Consider the following 27,307-nt stretch of genomic DNA (forward strand, 5'->3'; position numbering starts at 1 on the left):
TGCTGAGGAGGAGTTTCCACCTCTTATACTCCAGATGAGACGGGACACCCCCTCCCACACCCGCCGCCCCCCACCCCGGCAAATCCAGGTGTTTGTTCACCTCTGGATTGGATCTAATCCTACAGTTCAGTAAGAGCAGAGATGTTTTCATGCTGTGAAATATATGACGACGTGATCCTTTAAGGAAATAACTTAATGTTTTATGTATTTTTTATAACAGAATAAAGATAAAATAAAATAACAAAAATATAATAATAATATAAAAATCTGTATAAATATAATTAATTGATATGATTTTATTCATTAATTCATTCATTTATTATATATATTAAATAATTTAGTCTAATTTTAATATAATAAATAGATAATAGAAACAATAAATAGATTTTATTACTATACGTATCACTAGCTGAATAGCTCAGTATAGTATAGGCTAACACATGCAGTAGGCTACTGGTATTACTAATAACCTACAATATACTGTATAGCTAGCCTATATTAAATTGTATGTACTTGAGGCATAAAAAGGACCAGATGCTGCAGTGAATAAAACAGCAATAATAACATCTCTTATGGAAGTCGTAGTTTCCGTGTCTGTTTAAGCCAAATGCCCTGATGACACAGAACAATTATCCCTTTATTCATAACTCAGCCTGCCTCTCTGAACATGTGTAACTGTTCTTGAACGCACCACGCAGTTAATGTTCCTGCAATAAACTTACAAGTAGGTCATAGAGCTATTTAATCTCATACAGCACAGTTCATACAGAGAGAGAGAGAGAGAGAGATTATCACACTCTGTTCCTTGGTGCAGAGAAACTGCATCGCTACAGTGACTGTTACAAAAATACCTGCGGGACGTCAGAGCCAGGGGGCGTGGCCTCAGCAGTGCAGTATCAGTGTTTTGTTTTTAACATTAGTCACTAAATGGATTTAAGCTTCAATTAGGCTTCACATGCATGAGATAAACAGTCCTGAAGCTGCACACGTTGATGTTTACATCGTTCTTTTTCATTTTCTTCTTCTTGTTTATTGTGTTTTTTTTATGTTAGAGTTTAATTTATTTCTCTTTTTTTTGTTTTATCCTCTGTAATAAACTCAGTCTCTATGTTTAGGTGTCAAACAGCAACATTTATTGAGTTTATTTTCAATTTCTCACTCTCAGAAACACAATATTACAGCATTTGTGGGTGTAAATATCACTCATCAGCTCATCATCCTGTATTTGTGGCTGTAAAGTTATCACATATTCAGGCCCACGGCCTCATTGTGTGTTCTGGTTTATGAAGGTGAGCATCAATCACACAAATAGTTCCTCAGTGACATTCTGGTGCAATAAATTCATGGTGATAATGAAGATTTAACACAACACGACGGCAACATGTCCAATATATCTCAACTACAAACACACACTGACAAAAAAACAAAAGAAAAAACAATTGCTGACAGACCAGCCCTGATGAATGTGTGTCAATAGCACAACAATGTCTGAGCTGTGAGCACTTCTCCTGCAGCGTTCGAGCAGTAATCCACCACCAGGGGGCAGCAAAGTCTTTTTCAATGTGCCACCAGGTCAGTCGGGTCGGCTGTGCACACAAACAGTGAAGAACCTGCCGAACACCTGGACACAGCAAAAATAAAAATCTTCTGAGTCTGAAAGCAGAAACTCATCGATCCCAGATGTTTGAGCTTCACTCGAACTTGCGCAGGTGGTTGTAGAGGGACTGGACGTAGGTGAAAACACACATGGGGTCTGGTTTACGGCCCATGATCATCATGTCGTCCACCTCGATCAGCCGATCACAGCCGGCCTTCACCCTGGAGACACAGACAGAGAAACACTGATCAGGAGAGAAGACCTACAGACCCACAGCTACTAAATCCATTGATGTGAGGGCTGAAATAAAGACGTTATGGACAATGAAAGAGCAAATACTCATGCATACTTGTCTGTAATGGATCTGAAGAATGTGTGTACTATTTATCAATCTATAAAACATGAGGAATGCTGTTTTTTTCTCCTTTAAAAATGCAAAAATATTCATTTTATCATCATATATAAACACAGAAAACCCAGTAAAGTATAGGTGAGAAACTGGAACCAGAAAATACATTGTATTACGTAATTAGTCACAAAGGCTGCTGATTGATTGATTCATTGATTCATTGCACCTTGGAGAGCTCTGATGAAAACATAGCTTCTATATTTCCTTTACATTCAAACAAACATGTTTTGAGGAGTTCAGGGAGGTTTCTATATGTAATAAATATCATATATTTATTGTCCTATAAGTCTCGGCTCTGTGATCTCCTTAAGAGGTCACATCTAAAGCTGCCACTGAAGCTATAGAAAGGATTGATTCTGTGACCAAGTGAATATTGTTTTTCACTCAAATCAGCTTAATTCTGCAGCAGTGTTGTGAAGAATAACACGGTCATAAATCAAGTGGTGACTTTAAGCCCTCTGCGCGCCGCTATAATGTCTGATGTAGCCTATAGCTGTAGGTGCAGCATGTGTCTGAGGAAACAAGAAGAAGCATAAGAAGACAGACAAGGCCTATAAAATGTGTATGGTGTCTTGTGTAAAATAACAACTTCACAAGACGACAATAAAAATCAAAGCATAAAAGAAAACAAATTAAGAAACACTGAGCCACAACAAAGTAAAGACTTTTCATTGTTAATGCTGTCGAGGCTCATAAATCTTCCGAGGCCGATTCAGCAGATTTTCAGAAACCACAACTAACTCCCTGTTGATTAACGTCTGTTTGTGTTGTTGCATAATGAGACTGAACAAGGAGAGGTGAAAGGACTAGTTTGACATTTTTGAATTATGGAAAGCATTATTCACTTCAAGATTGATACAACTCTTTTTCTGTGTTTGTTAACCACAAAACGACGCACAGTAGCGGGCAATTAGCATAGCTTAGCCTGCTCAAAGACAGGAAACAGCTATCTTAGCAGCTATCCACAAATTTAACAAACTGTCTAATTTGTTAAATGTGCACAAAACATTACATTAGCATAACAACAGGAAACTGGAGGCTAACTCTTTTTTAGCTCAAAAACTATGCTCATCAGTCATTTTAAAACACACAAACACAGATCTCTTCACACCTCAATCACAAAAAATATGTGAATTTCCTAAATTTATAGAAAAATAATCATGTTAAATCATCCTATTTGCATGCTACCGTCCGCTACCGTCCGCTAATTAGCATAGGCTACCAGCTAACATTTACGGCGGAAAATACGGGAGGTCTTTGTGGTGTTTTTCTAACGTCTCATTAGATGTGACTTAAACTTAAACTTGTCTGTTAAACTTGTTGATTTAACGATGATGATTAATTAAAGAGCTGCTGTGGCACCACACCACTTCAATTTGTTTCTGGGTTTCCAAACTGTGGTGACAGATTGGTTGCAGTTGTTGGTACATGTGTGGACTGTGTGTTTATTTCGTGTTGCATAACCTGGTAACTTGGAAAACATCAGGTAAAGATACAAAATATATGGATGTGGATGTTTATGCTGATTATTTAATGATCTTTTCATTTTCACTTTTAACTACTGTAGCTCTGAAACTGTGTAGGCGATTTAAGCTCCACTTAACACTTCTTTTAAATGCCTTGTAGGCTATTGCTCCTACTGATTTGTTATCACTTATTTTATGTGTTATTACAATTGATTTTAATATTTTTCATTTCACAGCAATTTCTTTTTATAGATCTTTTTGTGTAAAGCACTTGGTGCATGTCATTCTTTGTTGTAAAGCACTTAATGCTACACTTCTGGTTTGAAAGGTGCTATACAAATAAAGTTTAATTATGATTAATGTTGAGGGCCATACAAAGAGCTTTCCAGTAAAGACAACAAGATGTCATGTGATCATCTGGAAATATGGGAAACTCCCTGGTGTGAATTGCACAAAAATCAACAGTAAACGCAGATGTTTGATAAGAAAACATTAGGAAACACAAGAACTGGACAAATAAAAACTCTATGTATTACGCAAGAAAACAAAAATGTCAATGAAGTGGTGGACATTATCGTGGGCCCTGACTGTCTGTTCAAAACGTCTTAGCAATCCAAATGATGTATGAAAAACAAGCGCTGCTTTTAAAATTGTGACATCACCACCACTCACTCTGCCGTCCCAAAGGCGAGCTCGAAGTTGTGTTTGCGGTTGGCGGGCGACAGGGTGGTGTAGTCGAACTCGGTGGGGAAGAAGGAGTGGACGAGAGCGCAGAACGCCATCCCATCACTCCAGCTGGACGAGAAGTTCTGGATGTCGATGTTCTGCAAGGAAACAAAAAGAAAAAGACGTGTGTTTGAGCGAGTCGTTGTCAGACAGGCGAAGGTTAGGTTAGGTAGACGAACACGACTTGTAAAAAACTGACCGGCAGCTTCATAAAGTCATCTCCACAATTTACTGTCTAGCCCATAATTATGATGCACAAAACAGACTTTCCCCTCCGCTCTCCTGCTCTTTGGTCTCTCTCATACATGCTTTTGAAATCATGTCATTTCGAGGTTGCCCTTTATTAGATTGGAGTTCGCCCTTGAATGAAACGCAACATGTGAAGCCAGCGGACGAGTGTGTGAGAGCGCGTTTGCTCCCAGTTAATAAGAGACTGTCGGCTCTGAGTGTAATCAGAGCCACATGGAGCAGCTGGCACCAGAGGCCGCGGAGAAAACAGTCCCAGAGAGCAGCGATGTGTCGGGGGGTACTCACCCATGACCTGAGCCAACCCCCCCCGACACACACACACACACACACACACACCTTCACATATACACACTTATATACACACTTCCATATAGCTCTGAGAGGTAGATAATTAACACATTAGCACTGAGCTGTGTGCTGACAGGTTAAAGCTGAGAAGGACAGCAGCTACGCTAATTTATAACAGATTCCTTGTTATCTCTCATCTAAACACATGGAGCAGTGTCCTAATGTAGCAGGAATATATTGTTTATATTGTGTTATAATTACACAAAATCTATGTATATAGTTATAACCTGACATGTTAGCTTGAGTCAATATTTCTGTGTCCCTGCGTGCACTGTCTCCTGCCCTGACCTCACCCCATGTGTGAGCAATGACACTGTGGTCTGAAATATGTTCACGCGTTAGCCTTTCTGCAGGCTAACATGCTGCTGGCTTAGTGCAGAGTTCATGATTTTGCAGTTGACCTCTTTTTGAATAAGTGGAGATCACTTCCAAACGTCTTGACCTCTTCATCAAACATGACAGACACAAACTGGTTGCATATAGGATATTTACAGTAGCATCATTAGCCCAACTACAAACATTTAATCACTGCTAACCACTTCTAAAAGCTTGTTTGTTTAAAATGTTTTCCAACTGCAACACATTTATGCAAATGTTATGCAGATTTTTTTTCAGATCTTAGCATAACAGGGAGAATTAAGGGGAAACAGCTTGATTTGCACTATGAGAGCTCCATAAATTACATTCATCATTGTAGGATTTAACCTTTTTGCTGAAGAAAGTTAGAAAGGCTAAAGTTTGTGATTTTAGAAGGATAGTCAGTTACTGGTGAGCAACAACTAAGCATGCATTACTGTACTTTCACTGTTTTCATTCATAGGCCTATATGATTATAATTAATGAGATATAATTGAGTTTTCAGGATGATGATTGGATTTATTTTTCCAACGTCGAGTCAGGCTAGCTAGTTTCCTCTGCTTTTAGTCCAATGGTCTAGGCTATAAATTCCTTATTGCATGTGAAATCTAAAAAAGAAGAAGCAAAAAGCAAATAAGTTTTCAAAATATTTCTTAAGATCAATCAGAGACTCAAGAATCAAAGACTTGGTCAACATCGATCGCTAAACTTTTAACCTTCAACCCTCTGACTTATCCATTCTTGTCGGGGCGGCACAGTTAAGCCACAACACTGTGGTTGGAAACCCACACAGGACTAACAGCTGGAAGACATCTGGAGGAGCATAACATGGATTTATTGTCTTCTTGCATTAACATGGATGCTGCTGTTGTATCACTGGGTTTCAAACTTCCGGGCAGGACACGAACACACCGTCAGTTTTTCCGCTACATTACCACCTGACAATAACACTTTGACGGTGACTACAATAGAAGCAGACACGCTGGGTTACCTTCCTGAAGCAAGTCTGTGCCAGTTGATTTTCATACTATTGTGGAATGAAAACACTTGGATGAACTGGCACAAAGGTGATAAACTATGATCTGTTATGGAAAGCACTGCAGTGGCGTAATGTTTATGGAGTTTGTGGGAAAAACTTTGAACATATTTGGATCTTACATTAAGACCATATGTTAGAAAATATGGATCTATGCCATTTTATATTGTATTGTCTTGAAATATTTGTAATAAAATGGCCAAGAAAACGTACCTGGTAGCCTATGGTCTTGGAGCGGCACCATTCAAGAAGGATCTGTTTGATGCTGCTGGCGCTGGACACACCGAAACTCTGAGAGCGCTTCAGTTTGGGTTTGGAGTCCACTGGTTTGGGACAACTGCACAGGAGAAGGGAGGACAGATGTATAAAAACAGCTATATCCACTGGTTTTTCAATTGTTACCCAAATGCAGCATTAAATTGCATTTACCTGTTGGTTGCTTCACTGTCGAGTCTTTCAAAGATGGACCGACGAGCCTGAGCGCCAATGTTGCGAGGCAGAGTCTGGGACCTCACCAGCTCCCGCCTCCTCTCTCCTACTGGCCCGAAGGACCTGCCACCGTTTGTATCAGCATCTCTGTAGGACCAGAAGACACAGAGGTAAGACTTACAAAACACACTCGGCCTGTCCTAAAAGACGTCTTCCCTCTGTCAGTCTACACTCACCTGTCTTGGTGCTGCAGCCCTGAGTAGGTCACGGACTTCCCAGGGGCTGAATTGGCCTTTTCTGCAAGAGATTAACATTCAAAGTAAACCATAATGTTGTAGCTTCAAGCAGGATCATGACAAATTGTGACTTAAAGTGTTGCTCACCCTGAAGGCGGGGGGATCCCAGGGCTCTGATAGGTGTAGGGGTCCATGTCTTCACAGAAGATACTGGCAACAAAGACAAAGAAGGCTTTAGGTTAAGAGAGTTTCCAAAACAATTCAAATATATGTTTACTAGAGAAACTCGTTAGTTAGCTACCTGACTGAATCGGAGACTCCTCTGTTGGTTGGTTGATGTTTGAGGGAGGAGAAGTCTCTGCAATGATAGAGGTCCGAGAACCATTGGGACTGCTCGGGGAGTCCGGAGAGCTCTTCATCTCGGCCGTCTTGGTTGTGGCTGTGATGGGGAGGTGGGGCATCCGCATGGCAACAGGGGCGATGTGCTCATGTGGGAAGTCGTTGGGTGGAGAGATTTTACCGTGGACCAACACTGAGTGCTCTGGTTGGAAACAAAGATTTACAATCACATTAATTGAGATGCTTGGTTTTCCTTTTTACGAGGCCTTTAAGGTCAGTGCTTTGGTTTGTCGTCCTACTCTCAAATTACTCTTATTTGAGTCTCTCGGGACTCTCTGTACTTGGTGGATTCTTGGTGGTTTTAATGGGTTTTAAAGGTACTTAAAACCCCATTTCTTCTTTTTCTGTGCTTCATTTTGAAGTGTCAACTAATATGGAGGTCTACTTTTGGTTTCAAGAACCATCTCAGTGTAGTTTTCCATCTTCTTTCTCAGCTTCTCTCTGGAGCTCTAGTAACAACAGGTCGATGTCAGCCAATGAGAAGAGAGGAGGCTCTGAGCCCCTCTTCTGATTGGCTGACTGAGTGATGCAATACAAAATAGAGCAGATTTCAGAATAAAACAAAAACCAAATCCTGAAGTGTTGCATGGATGGTGGGTCCAGGTGGGGAGGGGGCGGGGCTTTGGGTGACTGCTTTGTTGTGACATCACAAAGTGACAGGAAGTCCTGACGGTTGGTTTTAAGGCTCAGTTTCTGAATACAGGCTGTGTGCATTTCTCTGTGGACTGAGGCTTTGATACTTTCACAGTATTAATATAGAACCTAGAGCTGCTTTATAATCACACTACACATGGACATCTACCTTTATACTGTATGGAGCTTTAACACAAACATCTACCTTTATACTGTATGGAGCTTTAACACAAACATCTACCTTTATACTGTATGGAGCTTTAATAGAAACATCAATCTTGATACTGTATGGGACCTGACCTTAGCTCCTAATGTGGGTCAAGCTCAGTTAAGAACAATGGATCCTACATTTCCCATACTGCAACCAAAGGGCCTGTTTTTATTAGACCCTCCCTGTCTGAGAGTTTAACATATAAGTCTTTCAAAATCCAGACTTTAAGATTGTAACACAGGCTTCCCGTTAAAGATTTACAGTCTCTGAGCCCAGACTAACCAAACCAGCCCATAATCCCTGATGACATCAACAGGGTTGTTTTGTCAGACCTGACAAATCTCTTCCAGAGCCACAGAAGACAATATACCACTGTTCTCACAGTGAGAGAACTGATCTTCAAGTGTGAAATCGGTGGACTTCCCCTCAAGGAAGAAAAAAAACCCTGTGAGGCTGCAAACAACCCAGGACACAGTTATAATGTGGTTACCTGTTGCAGCAGCATGCCCGTTCTCCTGCCCAGCATGTGTCGGGGCGGGGTCCACCTCTATTGGCTCCTCTCGCTCAATGCTCTGCAACACACACACACACAGTCATGGTTAACGACACACACTTCAACAACAGCCTTCACTGCTTTTAAAGGAGCATGAAGTCATATTTGACCTTCAGTGGAGAGCGGCAGGAGGCTGGGAGGAGCAGGAACGAGCTGGAAAAGAAGCTCCGAGAGCCAGAGACTTACCTGGTCCATTAATCACAGTGGCCTTAAACTGTTGTATTGATTAGGGGAATAAAAAGCCTGTTTGTTGCCTCTGTAATTTTGTGCTCAGATGATGAAGCACTAAAATATTGTGTTTGGATCAAAGACAGAGAGTCAGACAATCATGTTCTGTGGGTTTGAGTAGAAACAAAAAAAAACAAAAAAAAAGAAATCCAGATGTTCACTGCTCATTGAGTCATTGTTGGACCACGTCACTCTTTTCAGGTTTTGGACGTTTTCTCCAACATCTGGGCTTTTATGACACAGCTTCAGACGAAACAAAACAAAACAAACAACTCGGCCTCAGCAGCACGACTCGACGCGCTTCAAAGTCGGACGTTTGACGCCGGTAGCAACTTCAGAGACGTGTTGTAGGTGTGAGATGAACCAGGGCGTCCTGTTCTGAGAGCCTATCTCCGTGTGATAAGACCTGGGACGTCTTTGTTTTAAATCAGTCACTGCTGCCACTGACAAGCTCGGTGTGATGGGACAGCTGCCAAAATCTGTCCAGCGATCGGGCGGTTGGAAAAACGGAGATCGGGTATAATGTCAAACATCATCAGCATCTGAAGTTCAGTGTCTGTGTGACCTCGCCTGTTTCCTTACGTACGTCTCCTCCGTCATCTCTCCAAACACAATCAGCCACATGGAAACACAGCTAATCACCGTCCCGCAGCAGCAGCAGCAGCAGCAGCAGCAGCAGATACGCACTTCTATCTCAAACTCTTGACCGTGTGGTGCTGCTGACCCACATAGGTTGTGGGTCAAGCTGTCACTTTCCATGTGGCGCTGACACACTGATAGATGGAGCTTTGGTGTGTGTGTTGATTGTCGCAGAACAACACTACTCGGGTCAACAGTGCAGCGCTGATAGCTGTGCACGTTTTTTTTTTTTTACCAGGTCACATGTCGCGTTTTGTGTCTGACCGAGCCTCCAGGAGCCGTAACGCAGGAGATCCTCCACAAATCACCGAGCGAACAGCTGGTTGTGTTTGAGACTTGGCTGTTACAGTGGAACTAAACAGACAGGACCGATTCCTGTGCCGTGTTTGACTGAGCACATTATTTCACCACTGATGCATCTGATGCACAGGCTCTGTGTTTAGATAAATTCAACGTGTTTGGAAGCAGGGCTGCAGCATCTGGTCGAAAGGCCTCCAAACAAATGTGGAGGTGATTACACAGAAAATCCTGAAGCTGCTAAATGCTCCATTACTCACAAACTGGTCGGTTCCTCAGTCCCATGTTTGATGCTCGACAGGCAAAACGAATTGAAACCAAAACAATGAGCTTAGAGACACTAAAATGCTCCATAAAGTCTCATTATAAGTCCCGATGGAGTCATTATTAAAACACCCTAAGTTTATTCATCAGGAACTGCAAATCAAAACAGATGATTACAAGAGTTTTTCAACAACAGCAACCAGGAAAATAAGATATTATATAAATTAAAGACGCATAGCTGCTGGGATAACAGCATCCAGCTAATCCTAACCTTTGGGCCCTAAAAGAAACGATCCTGTCTTTAAAGGGATAGTTCAACATTTTGGCAAATTGGCCCAGTGCCATAATCCCTATAGTCATAGTAGTAAGTTTGTTACCTCTAATTGTCGGTGCAAGCTATTTTTAGAACGGCGGAGCAGAGTCGCAAGCTGCTCAGAGCTATGCTACGGAGGCTAATGGGATTTCTTGGTTTCCCTAATCAAACTCATCAAATACACAATCCAACAACTCCAAAACGCTCTGGTGGACAAGTTGTGACCTGCACATTCACCACGCTATGAGATAATAACAGAACATTACCAGACAGAGTTGTTTTAGAGGTAAATTCATGCAAAACCGCTGATGCGCGTTGCCTTCAGGGACAGTTTTTCATCAAGCAGTCTCTGCATTTCCCTCTAAAACAACTCTGTCTCGTAACGTTCTGTCATTATCTCATCATAGCGTGGTGAATGTGCAGGTCACAACTTGTCCACCAGAGCGTTTTGGAGTTGTTGGATTGGTGGATGGATGGGTCAACGAAACACAGGACTATGACACAAGAGAGAGCAATGTTCGATTCCCGTGTGAGTTGAAGTCTATGTTGTAACCATGATAACGAAGATCGTTCAATGTTGAGGATACACTTCACATTCATAAACTTGTCCCAAAACAGACAAGTCGTTTTTGTGAAACCTAAAACTAAACGAGCCACACCTATTGATATTGTAACAATGGTTAAATTACAACTTGGAACTATTTTTTTTCGACCATTGAAACCTCCTTATTCCTACGCAGACGTGCACCTACACTTGGCTACACATCCAAAGCAAATGTGATAAAGTGGTCTGGATTTCCAAAATAATGCACACACTTATAATGACATTATTAACTAAAAACAGTTTTGAAGATTTACACAGCAGCACATCACTCCTTAACACACTGACGATAGATATGAACCTCACACGACCCCACGTCTCATAACTTGAACTATGACTCGAAACTATTTGCTTGGCGACACGAACCTACGATGAGGTGATTTGGCATCGATCGCTGTGTTTTACAGTGACATCATGAATGTGTTCGATTCACCCAATTTAAAAACAAAAACTTTCCATCACTTCCTTTTAGTAGTACTTGCAGTCATGCAGATGCTTTTGGTTTTTATTTAAGACATCTGCCCCACAACAAAGGAGCTGCATGAATTCTTTTCATTTTAAATCCGGCAACAATGACAAAAAAAACAACATCACATTCCACAAACGAAACAAAAGTCCTGATTTCCTTTGATAATCCACAGCAGATCGACTTTCTGCTGCAGCGAGAGTCCAGGAAGAAATCTGCTGGCAGCGAAGAGATGGAAAAGAGATATTGTCGTTAAGTATTGGATCTAATATTTCATCGCTGAGAGCGGAAAATACCTTTTGCGTTTGACCTTCATTGTTCCGGGTCAGAGGCACTAAAATTTCAGAGATGGACAAATAAAATTAAAACGAAGTGTGGTTGAGACCTCAGGTTTCCTCCTGCACAGAGATACAATCTGTGGCAATGCAGAAACTAAAACTAGGGCTGTATCCACACACACGCAGTCGAGGAACAATATGCTGGTCTTTGCAGTGAGATAGCATGCTGAGAAAATAACTGGCAGTGTGTAAATGTGTGTGCGTTCGGCTGAGGTCACCATATAGGAATGCTGCTGGAGTGCATGTGTGTGTGTGTGTGTGTGTGTTCATGCGTGTCGGGGGTTTGAGGGGTTGTCAATTCATAAAGCGGCTCAGGCACCTGGAGGGAAGAGGCTCGGACTTCTGGAGAAAATATCATTATGCATGAAAAGGTGCGTTGGGCCGAGGGGGAGCAGTTTTGCGTATCGTATGATGAGCGGAGGGAACGCAGCGGCGAGGTGGAAACAGCTGGTTATCCTGCAGGAGGAGGGAGACAAATTGCAGAAGGCCTGGCTGAGACGGGTGAGGAGGGGATGGGAGGGGAGGGGGAGATCATCAGACGTCCACTGTGGGTCAGAGGGTGGAAACATGATCGCTGCCGAGCTGCCGAGGCTCCCGTAAACTCTCTGCTATCTCGAGGTCTCATTTTCTGGCAGAACAAACCGGCTCACTCGCTCTCAGCGTGGCACAGCACCGACCAGGGACCTGACAGAGAACACGATATCGCTCCAACACACACTTTGGCTCAAGAAGAAGCACACGAGCATCGCACGTAAACTTAAAGCGAGGCCTGCTGGGTTTACTCCGCAGCCGATGAGCTGATATACTGTTGAGTTGAGTGGCTGATATTGAACCTCGAGCTGCTTCCTCACTTTGACCAAAGTTCAGATGTTATATTCCTCCAGTCGTGCTTTATCACTTCACCCACTCCCTTCCTGTTTGTTTATGTGTCAAATATGTGAATTTAAGGTCATTTCTTCATTGACGCCGAGTGGGGAAAGAAAACATTGTTTCCTCATGTGCACAGGAGCCACTGATAAAGACCAGAGCTGCATTGATCGGCACCGTATCGTAACCAAGAAGCTACTGAGAACTGTTCTCCCACAGGTCGATGGAGCTGCGAGTAAATATTTATACACTGAGAAGCTGTGAGCCTGAAGCTGCTTTACAAACCTGTGTAGATATAAAGCTGCTCTACAGTGAATCAGTGTTAATAGTGACTTCTATTAACTATCTTTACTATCCCAAAAAAGAATAATTATCCTCAGTAGCATCACTAGCATTGCTTTGATATTGAGAAAACATGTTAAGTTTCCTCACAGTCATGCTAGCATGCTAACGCTAAGGCTAAGTGGGCTGGATTGCACCAACAAATCCTAAAGATTAAGGTTTAATTTAATCTCAGATTAGCTCTAATATAATCAGAGTTTAGTAAAACCAACCCAGTTAATTCAGGTTTAAAATTAAGATGAGCACTGTTGCATCCTTTCAATTTCATCTCAGTTTAGTAAAGACAAAGTTCATTTAACTAAACTTTGAATTTTAATCTGTAGCCTGGTGCAAATCAAAATGAATGAACAAACAAAACAAATATGTAAATAATCTGCAGTGTGGCTAAGTAAAGAGCGACTGTTTGCAGGTGCTTTTCCGAAACTAAATGTCACATTGTTGCAAGAGTAATGTAGATAGCCTAAAAAAATTGCTATCTTAACAAGCAAACAAGTAGCCTACTTGTGATGACTCAGCAGGAGTTCAAATTTTTTCGTCTGGTGAGAGAAACTTATTGGTGGCCATGTTTAACAGTTTGAAAAAGTTCTCATTCATTTTAGCTCAGCACCTGCACAATTTGGTTTATGGATGTGCATGATTTCTACTGCTTCAGTTTAACAGCTCCAAAATAGCGATACATAAATTCATCTTCATCATAAAATGCAAGTAAATTGAGTCGATTTTGGTCAAATCCATCTTAAAAACACATGTGTTGTAAATGCTAACCCTCCTCAACTGGCAGTTCTCTATAAAGTTAACCCTTGATCACAGTTTAAAATTTAGGTGCAATAGAATTTAATTTAATCTTATAGTTTGTAGTAAAACAACAACAACAAAACAAAACTGATTCAAAGAGGTTTGAATTGAATCTTTCTTAATAATAAACTACTTTGGTGCAACAGCCTTTCATCTTATCCAGCCTCAGATTGATACTGGATAAATCCCGGATAGTCCATCTGAAACCACATGACATCATTCCCAAAGGAAAGAACCAGCGCCACGAGTCCTGGTCCGGATGAAACCCTGTATCCTTGTAAATTAGGGATCAGATTTTAAAGAGTTCATCGCCTCAGCGTTATCAGCTGGTGGCACCTCCACAAACCCAGTCTCAGACTCAGCTCCACGATACGAGTCACGTTTGTCTTCATAGGCAGACACGTGTCAGTGATAAGTGTCTAAATGTAGGAACCATCACGTCCAGATGAAGCTAAAATAAACCGAGCTGAGACACAGTTTACATTTATCGTCCCTGACTTCCACTGAGTCAATCAGATCAGTTGCATGGTCTGTTTTTTTTTCCCTATTAGCAGCTGTCACACACACTCATATACAAAGTCTGTCTCCCATAACAGCCTCATTATGGAGCGACAAAAGTGTAATCAGCTTCCTTTTCTTCCCCTCAAGCTGTTGCACCACGATTGGGAAACTGTAAAAAGAAATTCAGAGGAAACGAATGAAACTGAGCAGAAAATGTGGGTCAGAGAGGAAGAAGAGGATAAAAGATGATGAAGAAGAAGCTTTACAGTACAACATGTCCTATGACATCGGACAAATGTCTCGTCCCTGCAGATTCCAGCTTGAATACAAATCTGGCAACACGAGAAAACACTCGTCACCAACCGAAATCAACTAAACAGCTGCTGGGGTAGCTTCACATCTGGATTTAGACGAAACGGTAGAAGAAGATGTCTTTTAGCTTTAGTGCTCAGAGATGAGTCAGCGAAACAATGAAATTTTTATATTTAATGACCTTATGAGACGTTTCTGTCCTGACACGGTTTCCTCAGTGGGAGTTTGTCAGAATATTTGCAGATGCCACCGACCGGATCATCGTGTGGTAACAGCGTAGCAGCGGGTCGTCTGTTTGGTCGGTGGAGGTTTTGTTGAACTGTCAGAGGCGTCTTCATCACTGACACTTTAATAAAGACTTTGCAGGGGTGAGGATGAGGAGGGGAAGAGTGTTTGATGAGAGCTGCTGGGAAAACACACAGAGCCAGCGCTTCTTCTCTGAGGCTTCATCCACACCGATATATATACTTTTAAATTTAAGGCTGTATTTTAAACTGAAACTGATCTCCGTCCATACTGACACATTATCACTCACGTATGATTTTGCATCTGATAACTTCATCCTTTTTCACTCATTTTGCAGCTGCAACTCAAAGACAGAGCTGGAAAACAATCAGTCTTGGATGATGCAGACTATTGCATATTGTGCATGCACTGGTGTTCATCATGTTGTCAACTATTATAATGATCAATGAAAAATATGTGACATTCTGCTACACCAGTGAAGAAAAGTGACACTATTCTCAACAGATTAGTTGCACAAAACACTATGAACGAGGAGCAGAAGTTGTAGCTTCATCTTGCATCATGCAAGACAACGAGGTCAGTGACACAACTGTAACCTGTAGGCTATGATGCAGCCAATCAGAGAGCGACTGCGAGAGTCTGTCATCAATCAAAAACGTCTCAGTTTCTGACCGTGCAGACGACAACAACATTGTAGAGACTGTTTTTGTCTTTCAGCCTGAACACAATGCACCAAGTTTTGATTTTCTAGAGTTCTCAACGAGCCTGAAAATTAAAAATCTGACCGGACTCGTGGGTGTTGAAGCCTCGACTTAACGCAGCTCACTAGCATTAATTCTCAACCCAAGAAAAATGACCCAAGTGATTTGTATAATTTCTGCCCGCCGGGTCGTTCGGGTCGGACACACCCGTTAACAACACTCAGCCTGTGTCACATGGCTGTAAAACCTCCGTTCTGAATGAATGCAGTGGCTCAGGTAAACGCCAGACTGGAACAGATCACCTCACATGTAAACAGCTGACATGAAATCTTCATTCGGACCGATTTAAATCAGAATGAAAAATGAGTCTGCATGTAGACCTATAACAGATTGAATATAGAAGAGACCTGAATGTGCACAAATAACATAATTAAAACTATTTCTACAGGATGTAAAATACAAATACAAAATCCTAAATCTAACAAAAGAAATGTATTGTACACTGATGCCAATATTATGAAAATACAAACACCAGGCTTGTTGGTTAAAACACTATTGGGTACATTAATCCTCACTTTATTACCATAGTGAACTATTGAAGGAGTATAATGAGTGAAATCAGACACAGTCTCGATTAAAAAGAATATAAAAAAGTAAAGTGTACCTGTTTATTTATTCATTTTTTAAAAGAAGGTTCAACTTGTGTGACCTTCATCTCATTAAACTCCAGCTCTGTTTACACCTCACAGGAACAACAGATGGAGGCTGGCAGCCGTCCAGTAATTACCAGTGTAGGCGTGTGTGTGTGCGTGTTGGTGTGTCACGCCATTACAGACACCTAAAACTTTATTGCTCATTGTAATTTGCATAAACAAACTCACCAACACCGAGTCGTCCACCAGTTGAACAGTGGAGCCTTTGTGCTGATCAGCCAATAAAACTCTTATCAATATTTACAGAGTGTCCGATGTTCTCTAAAGAGACACAGATCATTCACAGAGCCTGTGTTGTGTGTGCAAATGTAACATAATGAAACATGAAGCGTGTTCCTGTGCACATGTGACAGGTGACTCGGCTCTGTAATTTCCTGCCGAGTCTTTAGAGGAGAAAAAGAAGAAGAACGACGCTCTCTAAACCACCTGTTCTTCAAACACACTGTAAACGCTGCAATTTCAACGCTGGAGAAATCTCAAGGAAAAAGAACTGGAAAATATGCTCCACGCCTTTGAACTGAGAAGATATAAAAAAAAAACATAATTGCAGGTGAGAGCGGCTCAGAGGAGGGAAACGTTTTCCCCTTAAACACAGCATGTGTGAACATCAGGGCCGGTGACAAGCTATGATTTCACCTGCTGTGGCTGACTGCAACGCTCACAATAAAAGGGGTTAATTCATGCTTTTGAGGTCTGTAACAACCTGCTGTTATGATTTTTAAAAAGCATTATCCGCCCTGGTTGGTGGTGACAGACACAGAGCAGGTTCTCCTCCTCCACTCTCGTCCAAACAAACTCTCCTCATGTCCAGAAATAGTCAAAAACCTAATGTTGTGTTCAGGATCCAGGAAACACACTAAAATATACTTAACGTCATTTTATCTTTCTTTTCTTTTTTTTTTTACATTAGATGAGAAGTGCTTTTTATAAATGACTTCAGACCTAGCAGCAACATCCAGGCCTGAAAACATGAAACCAAAAAGCCGCAGTTCCTCTCCTGACCCCTAGAGGCAGCGAGTCAGCTCCCATAGACTTCTATGTTAAAATGTCTCTGTTTACATTCAGGCCCCATCCACACGAAAACGCGGCTTCACTGAATCCGATCTTTTTTTTAATCGTTTTGAAAAAAATCTCCGTAAACACGGCATCGTTTTCAAAAATATCTGCGTCCACACTGATCCAGTGAAAACGACCCAAAACGCTGTAGTACCTACATACTGCAGGCGTGTGTGTGGAGTGTGTGTGTCGCTGCAGCGCTGCCTGCCACACATAAACACTTAAGACAGCTGAAGAAGACGGGAAGTCCCCGCTGTAATTCAATAGAAGAAGAAGTCCCCCGCTGTATTCAAACACTCAGACATGGGATTAAATGTTGACAGGGCGTCGTGTCAGAGTTAATATTACGATCAGTGATGATTAAACAGACGTGATTCAGCTGCAGCGTCTGAGCGACGCGACGTTAGTCGGCCGTTGTTGTTGTTACGTTACGTGCATAGACTGTCAGTGTGCAGCAGCTGCTGCAGCGGTGTGTGTGTGTCTGTGTGTGTGTGTGTGTCTCAGGTTACAGGTAGAGCGGCGGGGGGTATGACATCATCGTTTCTGAAAAAGTCCGTATTGGCCGTCCAGACGGATACGCTGGGGCGGCGTTTTCAAATTTTCCCACTCTGGGACCCGTTTTCAAAAAATACCGTTTTCACCCCCTGAAAACGCCGGATCCGTGTGGACGCGAGGCCAATCCGATAAAGTATTTATCCGGATTCGAAAAAAACGGGTTCGTCTGGACGGGGCCTCAGTCTCTGCAGCTAATTTCCTACTTAATGACGATTGCACGGTACGTGAATTTTTATGCAGCTATTGTTTTTTTATTTTTTATTAAGTCTTATAATAAGTTACGTATCATTTTAAGCGCGTGGCCACTGACACAGTGCAGCCGCCTCAAAGTCTCACACTCGCTCCACCTTGTATTGCGATTCATTGCAACGTCCCATGATGCTGTCGTTTTTTATTCACGATCTATGGTTTGAGCATGTTTCAAAAATGGGTTTTTGTGCCACAGCTGGTTAAATATTTAAAGGATTTCATTCATCTAAATGGTGACACCACCCAAAAATATCCATAAACAACCATAACTAATGTCACCATGCAGGATAATAAGCTGCTAAGTCTTTGTCAGTGAGTGAATTTTTGGCAAACAAAAACTTATATATATTCTGTTTGTGTTCATGCTCAGCACGTATATCATATGCAATTTGAAATATTTCATTATCCAGGGAGTTTTCTCATTTCTAACTCGTCTGTTGTTGGTTATAGATGTTTAAGAAGAACAGAACAGTCTCAGTTTTTGATGAGGAATTGGTCCCGTTCGCTGTCGAGTAGGGGGAAAAGATCATTTTTCACTTCAACATCCAGCTCTAACATATGGGAACAATAGAGAGCGACTCTCCCCCCTCGTCCTCCCTCCATCCTCCTCTCCTATACCTTCACTTCTGGCAGTGAGACGACATGGGGGGGTTCGACATGTTGATCCTCCAACAGGAAATAGGTCAGGTAAAAAAGATCTTCTCTATCATCACTATCTTTCACAATAAAAACACTCAGATAAATTAAATCCTGCAAGTTGTTGGATGGATGATGGGTCCAGGTGGGCAGGGCTTAGTGACTGCTTAGTTGTGACATCACAAAGTGACAGGAAGTCCTGGCGGCTGGTTATAAGGCTCATTAGGGCTCTTTTAAGGTGTGCATTTCTCTGTGGACTGAGGCTTTGATACTTTCACAGTATTAATATAGAACCTAGAGCTGCTTTATAATCACACTACACATCTACCTTTATACTGTATGGAGCTTTAACACAAACATACCTTTATTTTGAAGGAGCTTTAACACAAACATTTCACACTCCATCCATGTCTCTCTCTCTGAGCTCTTGTTTTGTTTGGCTGGACTTGAAATCCTGCAGAATCTGAGTCCTGATCAGACGTCAGCTGGACAAAACATCACTATTATCACCATCTCCATCACTCTGACGAACCCTCGACTGCCCACGTCAGGGCCTGTATCGCGTTTATCCTTGGCCGCGGGGCCGGTCTGACTGCAGCACGCCACAGAAACACCCACATGAACCAGAAAAAAACACACACACACACACACACACACACACACACACACACACACACACACACACACACACACACACACACACACACAGCCGGCAGATCTCATCACCCAGAGATGTTAGATTTTCTGGAAGAGCAGGAGAATAAAAACACCTAAGCTTCTTGTCTTTACAGAATCTAAAGCATCTGTTGTGAAGATTTTATTTACACGCAATTCACTCCCTGACAGCGTCACACACACACTGTGGGGTCTGATATTGTCCCTTTCTTGTAGTGGAAACATGCTCTGTGGGAATACTCCTCTGCCCTCCTGCTCACCTCTGACCCCCCGTCACAATCCTCTGCAGCGTTTACGTTTTAAAATTTCATCCTCTCGGTGATTGACAGGCAGATAAATTAACTCCAGCTCCTGCTTCTCCTGAGTCCCCCCCCCCCCACCTCCTAACCACAAGCACACACACAAAAATTGCCCAAGGTAGCAGTTATATCTGGGTCACGGTGGGAGACTCGCTGTCTGAGAGAAGCCCGGAGCCCCTGCTCTCTGAGCCGTGACCCCGGCCCAGTGTCACCAAACCTCTGCAGCCCCGGTTTCCTCAAAGTGCACTCTGGGCTCCGGTCCAGAAAAACACTGGACTGGAACTAAACGCAGCTAAATTAATTTCTTTCTTCTCTTTTTTTTTTTTTTTTGGGAGGAGGTATTTCCCAGGGGGGGATCGAGCTCAGCTGACGTAGCTAAAAGTGAACTTCCAGTACGGCTTACTGGTTTCAGAGTGGAAGGAGAAGGGTGAGGAGGGGGTGAGGAAGGGGTGAGGAGCTGCGCCACCAGCCAGTCAGTTATTAACCTGTTTCCACAGAGATGATGACGGGAACACGGTCTATTGTCTGGAAGTCATTAAGAGCACCAGGGGCAGCCAGGGAGTGGCCGCATACCTCTGTTAAACCCCCCGCATGTGCACACACACACACACACACACACACACACACACACACACACACACACACACACACACACACACACACACACACGCACACTCTCTCTCTCTTTCTCTTCAGCTGTGCTCGCTTTTCACTTCTTCTCTTCTATTTCAGTCCGGAGCGGTTCAGCCTCTCACTGACAACACGTCTTCATCAGAGTGAGTTCAAACAGCCGCGATAAGTCGTTTACATCACTAATTAATTATGTAAATTAATTTACAGTGAGACAAATGGAACATGGTAACAATTTAAAAACTATGATGTGAGTTTGTTTCACATGATTTTCCTGATTCACCTGAAGCTCATCTGCCGTTACGTCCTCACTGAGAAGCCAGGTTCAGGCCTTGAGGCTCCGCCCACCACTGACACCTGTGTTCAGCCACTTGCAGCAGATGTGTTAGCACAGTTAGCATCTCTTATATGTTTATGTTGTGTATTAGCTATAAACCCAGTGGTTGATTCAGTGCCCTGCCCCCCTGTACCCACAGTTTGATGTGATTGGTTCCTCAGGTGAAGTTAAAGGTGGAAACGCTCTCATTCGTAGTGTTGATGATTATTAACTTCATATATATTTGCCATGTAATATATAAAATGACACTATAACAGGGGTGTCAAACTCATTTTAGTTCAGGGGCCACAACAGGGTTGACGCCAAAACCTAGAAGTTTATCATGGCGCTGGTTTAGCATGGCGCTGAATGGGATTTTTGCATTGCATTTTGGATGATGAGCTCTGTGACTAAAACACAAGTTTATGATACTTACAAGTCTAGTTCAGTGAGATAATCTTCACATATGAACTCCTTTTCTATCGTATCTGAAGTTTAATGCGATGGCCAGAGGTAAAAAGCTAACGGCTTTAACGGACGACTACTTTGGACTGGACCCTCTGCCAGCCCAGTTTTGGCTGCATGTTCGACACCCCTGCACTATAAAGATGTTGACGAGGTTAAAAACTTAATTTCCACCAGATTTATTTGACTGTTTTCTCTATATATTGTTTATATAATATAATATCATGTGTGTTTATGTGATTCATCATGAAAACACACTTGACCTGAAACTCTGTTTTGTGTCTCACTCATGTATTAATAGTCACAGAGGGTGGAGGTGGGTCGGTGCCAGGAATCCAGCTTTAAAATGAAGCAGAGCTCCGAGGGGGAGGGGAGGGGGTCACAGAGAGGTGTGCATGGATGGACGGATGGACGGATGGACGGACGGACACAGAGTCTCAGTTATCAGAGTTGGCTCGGCTCAGGGAGTCTCCACAGAGCGAGTAAATGTCAAATGTGTTTGTCATGGAGATAAACAACAACACAACACAACTACACAACATTACACAGTGCAGTGTATCGTATCTGTATAAATGAATCCAGTCTTTTGTTTCTTCTCAGACTGAAGAGTTAAAAACGGTCGAACCAGCTCGTCCTAATAAAAACGTTTTTCTCGTCCTCGACAACAAGATGTGACACAATAATTTCTACATAAAATAATAGTTTGAATATTTTCCATCTGAAACATGTTGAGCAACTCTGCCTTTAAAAACCTGACACAAAGAGTTCAGGCCAACACTGTCTGTCTGCAGCTGCTCCCCTTCCTCCTCCTCCTCCTCCTCTTCTTTATTCGTTATATTTTTGATTCTGTTGATTTAACTTGAATTTAATCTTCATAATTAGCTCTGGTTTCTTTGAGCCTCCTGAATCTGAACCGTGAAACCAAATCAAAGCCGTACAATCAAATAAAAACTTTGCTCTTTCTGACTCAGTGCATGAAATTACAGGCTCAGCTTCAGCTCCGTGTGTGTTTGTGCCTACCTTTTCTGTTCTCGCTGAGATATCCAAGAAACTCAAACATGTCTGAAAGCTGCGTCTATGTTTTCTTTTTCTTTTCTTTTCTTTTCTTTTTTTTTTTTTACTTTATTCAGCTTGTGAGAAAGTACAGCCTCAAGTCTGCTGCTGAAAATCATTAACTTCACATATCGTTGCTTCAATTTGTGTCATAAATTTGGATTTAAAGCCATAGTCGGTTACATGCACTTCTGCAAAAACTATTTGCAAAGTTTTCTTTTCTTTTTCAGTGACTCACATTCACAGGTGCAGCTCATAAAATCAGAATATGATGGGAAAGTTTGTTTTGTTCTGTTATTCATTGGTAGTTAAACTCAAACTTATTCTAGACTCATTAGACAGATGAGCGAGTGAAATATTTCATCCTTTTTTGTGTTTTAATTAGGGCTGTCAAACGATTAATTTTTCTAATCGCGATTAATCGCATTTTTTCCATAGTTAACTCGCGATTAATCTCTATTAAAAATATTATATATGGCGCTTTGGACTTTCAACACTCCAAAGTGTTATAATCTCTAGACAAACAACTTTTAGACCAGACCTAGCAGGCCTACCTAATCATAACACATGATGCATGAAACTCACACAGAATTGAAACGAATTGCATCCAGTGGAAATTGCCCTTTACTTTGCTACGCCTCTGCCTGGCCATGTGCGTTTGTTGACAACAGAAGCCGTCAAAAAATCAATACATGGCCATGTGCATTTGTTTACAACAAAGCCGTCAAAAAAATCAATGGATGGAGCTGTGGATATATGTTAGACTGTGTATATCTGTGTAGCAACCAACTTGAGTCCAGCAGACAGAGGACAAAATGGGCCGCGATTAACCGCGATTAAAAAATTTAATCGAGTTAATTTTTTTAATTAATCTCATCGCGATTAACGCGTTAACTCTGACAGCCCTAGTTTTAATATGAATGATTACAGCTCATGAAAATCCTTTATTCTAAAATATTAGAACATTTAATTGAGAGTTTGGTTAAATTTCTGTTCAAGTCCATGAGGACGGTCACAGAGTTGACGGTTCAGATCATCAGAGGCCGAGTCGTGGATGAAATGTTTGTTAAAGGGATAGTTCAACATTTTGGCAAATTGGCCCATTGCCATAATCCCTATAGTCATAGCAGTAGGTCCGTTACCTTTAATTGTCGGTGCAAGCTATTTTTCGAATGGCAGAGCAGAGCAGAGCCGCGAGCTGCTCAGAGCTACGCTACGGAGGCTAATGGGATTTCTTGATTTCCCTCATCAAACTCATCAAAATACACAATCCAACAACTCCAAAACGCTCTGGTGGACAAGTTGTGACCTGCACATTCACCACGCTATGAGATAATAACAGAACGTTACGAGACAGAGTTGTTTTAGAGGCAAATGCAGAGACTGCTTGATGAAAAACTGTCCCTGAAGGCAACGCGCATCAGCAGTTTTGCATGAATTTACCTCTAAAACAACTCTGTCTGGTAACGTTCTGTTATTATCTCATAGCGTGGTGAATGTGCAGGTCACAACAACTGAAGGGAAACCAAGAAATCCCATTAGCCTCCGTAGCGTAGCTCTGAGCAGCTCGCGGCTCTGCTCCGCCATTCTAAAAATAGCTTGCACCGACAATTAAAGGTAACGAACCTACTCCTAAAACTATAGGGATTATGGCAATGGGCCAATTTGCCAAAATGTTGAACTATCCCTTTAAGAGGTGGAAAGTGTTGCTCAGTTTTTAATCAAATTACAAAATTAAATTAAACTTTTCCAACAATATTCAAATCTTATGATCTGAATCTCTCTAAAAAAAATAAATAAGACAAAGATCAGTGAAGCTGCTGTATCAGTATCAGTGTGTGTGACGTTGTGATGTGTTCAAGGACAGTCTGGACTCCTGACTCCTGTTCACCATCTGTATCACAGAGTTCCCACCGTGAGCCTGAGCAGATCACACTGATGTAATTTAGATGTAATTAGTGCAACAATGAGTTCACACTGCAGCACGGCACACACACACACACACACACACACACACACACACACACACACACACACACACACACACACACACACACACACACACACACACACACACACACACACACACACACAGAGTGACATCATGTTATATTCTAGTAAAAATAACATTAAACGAAGCAGAAATATGAACTTAACCAAACACATATAGAGTGTGGAGGATGTCATTGAACACACACACGTATCAGTGTTTTCCATAGCGTCGTGCAGCACGCCGACCTGGTGCATGTGGCCGCCGTGCACCAGTAATCACAGAGTAATTCACGTTTGGACTGGGATCAGTACATCTAAGTGCTCTGAATGGACAATCTATCCATCAGCTGCTCTCAGACTGTGACTAACCTAAAACACTGCAGGCTGGAGGCTGCACTGGTCTGGCTGCTCCCGTGTGTGTGTGTGTGTGTCTCTGTGTCTGTGTGTGTAGATAAGAAACAGATAGATAGCATCAAGGCTGAGTTGTGTAACATTAGTTCGGGGGAGATGGAGCCGGTGGGCGCACAGGGAGGGACGGAGGAGAGAGTGTGTGTGGAGGAGTTCACGCACCGACACAAAGCTCCAGTGTGAACGTGACTCTGCTCATTAACGGACATGTTTTATTATCACTGTCTGACGAGCTTTAACAGTCCGGAGGTGTAATTAAGACAGGAGTGATGATGATGATGATGATGGAGCAGATGTTCCTCCAGATTAAAAACACATTTCTAATAAAATCTGTTGATTTTGTCTTCTACTCTCCACAACCACAGGGCACAAGCTCCTATACATTAGTTATTAGTTACAATTACTGGTTATTTCCACTAATAAGTAATTGAATTACTTTACAAATTAGGCTAGTGGTCATAAATGTAATTAGTTACTGCGGAAAGTAACTATTGTGTTGCTCTCTTATTAGTGTTCACACAGGCTTTTATTTTGGCGTTTCCTGTGGCTCAGTGTGGGACACGACAACTGTCAGACTCCATCTATCACTGATCTATTATATCAATAGATGGATCAATAGAATCTAATAGCTGCGACAGGCCTTCAAAACAAGTGTAAATAAGTCGATATGTGTACAGTGAATTTCTAAGTCTGTATGCTAATATTGTAGACATGTTTCCATTTTCCCAAAACGTTTAAAATAAATAAGAAATATATATATGACAAAGTAGAATGTCCATAAATCTATTGAATAAATAAAGCAAATATCATTAACATATATCATTGTAAAATTGCATATCAAATATAAAATACTCAAAAAATATTTTAGTTTATATATATTCTGACCAAACAGTGTTTATATTATTGAAAAAAAAAAAAAGTTTCTGTTTTGATAATAGGAATAGGAATATATTTGTTTTACTTTCTCATAAAAGCTTCACTTTCATTTTCCTTCGTACTCACAGATAACCACACCTATACTCAGCCACAGGACGTTCCTGCTGTGTGTGTGTGTGTGTGTTCCTAGCAGATCAGACTGTCACAGAGAGGTCAGATGGTCGTCTACTGTTCTCCATCAACGCTCAGACTGAGACTGACGGTGCGTTTGATTTATGGCCCAGTGCTGCACTTGCATCACATGTTACATAACCATTGATTTCTGGTTCATTTATATTACACACAGACTAAAAGAACAAGACTTACCTCACATACCATAATATACCTATCAATTATCTATTGATCAGAAAACTTCCAGCAATGTTTGATTGATGCGGTTTTAGTCATTAGTTTAAAACTGATCAATAATACAGTTGTTGTTGTCTGTTGATTTCATGGTTAAAATCATTAGAAGCTGAGGTTTTCTGGATCCTACATTTCCCATAATGCAACGCATCACTGTCTTTTACTTTACAGTAGCCTATTAAAGCAGAAGTAAGCGATATTTTTGTGTTAATATAAGTCTTAAATAGTTATATCTTCCGACAGCAATCACTTACATAGAGTGTTTGGACAGAAACACGGGTCTGTCAGTCACTCTGCTCTGCTCTGAGCCGAGGAGAAAACTTTTCTTGTATCCTACAATTTTTATCCAATGAGGAGAGAGAACAGCATGAAGGGCTGTGTGTGCAGGAACGAGGACCAATAGAGCCATGACGAGGGCGGGGGCTGCTAACTCCATCGGCTGACAAGACGTTATGGTGCATTCAAGGCAACTCGTAACTCGTGTTTTTCCGACCTGTGAAGTGGTACCAGTTCGATCTGGTACGAGTTCACGGGTCGGAAGTTACGAGTGGCCGTTATAGTGACTTTCACAGGTAAAACAGGTCGGAAAAACACGAGTGGGTTGCCTGGAACGCTACAAAGTCGTAAGTCGTGACGTGAAGCTGTAATTTACGGTTTCAAAAGCCGGATCACTTACTTCTGCTTTAAACTGACTAGTAGACAAAAATGTCAACATATGAAATATGTGTTATGTTTCCATTTCTAATGCACATGTTTTTATTTCATATGTAGATATAGGCATATGTCATACATTGAAATTCATGTACATGTATTACACTGGTGTGTGGGGACAACAGAGCTGTCTCCATGGCAACAGAGAAGACGACAGTGAGCTGTGGTCGATATAATGAGGAAAAGACTGAATGGGCTTTTAGTTTAGTTTAGTTTAGTTTAGTTTAGTTTTAGTTTAGTTTCCTGGCTTTAAGTTTGTTTTAGTTTAGTTATATTTCTTTTAGTTATATTTTTAGTTATAGATATTTTTTGGTCAAACTACTTTCTTAGATTTCAGAGTCTACAGACTAATTGATCAACCCCAGTGGTTCAACTGAGTCGAATCTGCACAAAATATTTACGTAATAAGATCTAATTAGATGATAAATGAGATGAGAAAGAGGGGGAAGAAAAAGCAGAAGCAGAAGAAGAAGGAGAGGAGGAAGAGAAGGAGGAGGACGAGGAGGAGGAGTGAAGGAATGAAGGAGTGGAGGTTCGATCCTCTGATCCCTCAGTGAGCAGGAACCGACACAAAGGCCCATTGAGACGCTGCTGAGGCGCCGTAACGGGCAACAGCAGTGTTGTCTGCAGACGTACAGTGTGTGTGTGTTGGTGTGTGTGTGTGTGTGTGTGTGTGTGTAGGCACAAAGGAGGCAGAGGAGACGTTGTG

The 27,307-nt window shown here is 41.7% G+C and overlaps 1 protein-coding gene across 1 annotated transcript in view; it reads right to left on the bottom strand.

Annotated features, from left to right (window-relative positions):
- Positions 1-1,154: 1,154 nt before the first annotated feature.
- smtnl (smoothelin, like) overlaps positions 1,155-27,307 on the bottom strand; it is a gene marked incomplete at its 5' end in the record, with an annotated part of 33,155 nt that continues 7,002 nt past the window's right edge. The window contains 8 exons of the mRNA XM_083985818.1: positions 1,155-1,818; positions 4,145-4,296; positions 6,402-6,525; positions 6,618-6,764; positions 6,854-6,914; positions 7,001-7,063; positions 7,155-7,394; positions 8,587-8,668. Coding sequence (XP_083841944.1) covers positions 1,692-1,818; positions 4,145-4,296; positions 6,402-6,525; positions 6,618-6,764; positions 6,854-6,914; positions 7,001-7,063; positions 7,155-7,394; positions 8,587-8,668 — 996 coding nt within the window. The 3' untranslated portion in view covers positions 1,155-1,691. The remainder of the gene's footprint in view (positions 1,819-4,144; positions 4,297-6,401; positions 6,526-6,617; positions 6,765-6,853; positions 6,915-7,000; positions 7,064-7,154; positions 7,395-8,586; positions 8,669-27,307) is intronic.

The sequence above is a fragment of the Trachurus trachurus genome (genome assembly GCF_905171665.1).
Source record: "Trachurus trachurus genome assembly, chromosome: 13".
Classification (NCBI taxonomy): domain Eukaryota; kingdom Metazoa; phylum Chordata; class Actinopteri; order Carangiformes; family Carangidae; genus Trachurus; species Trachurus trachurus.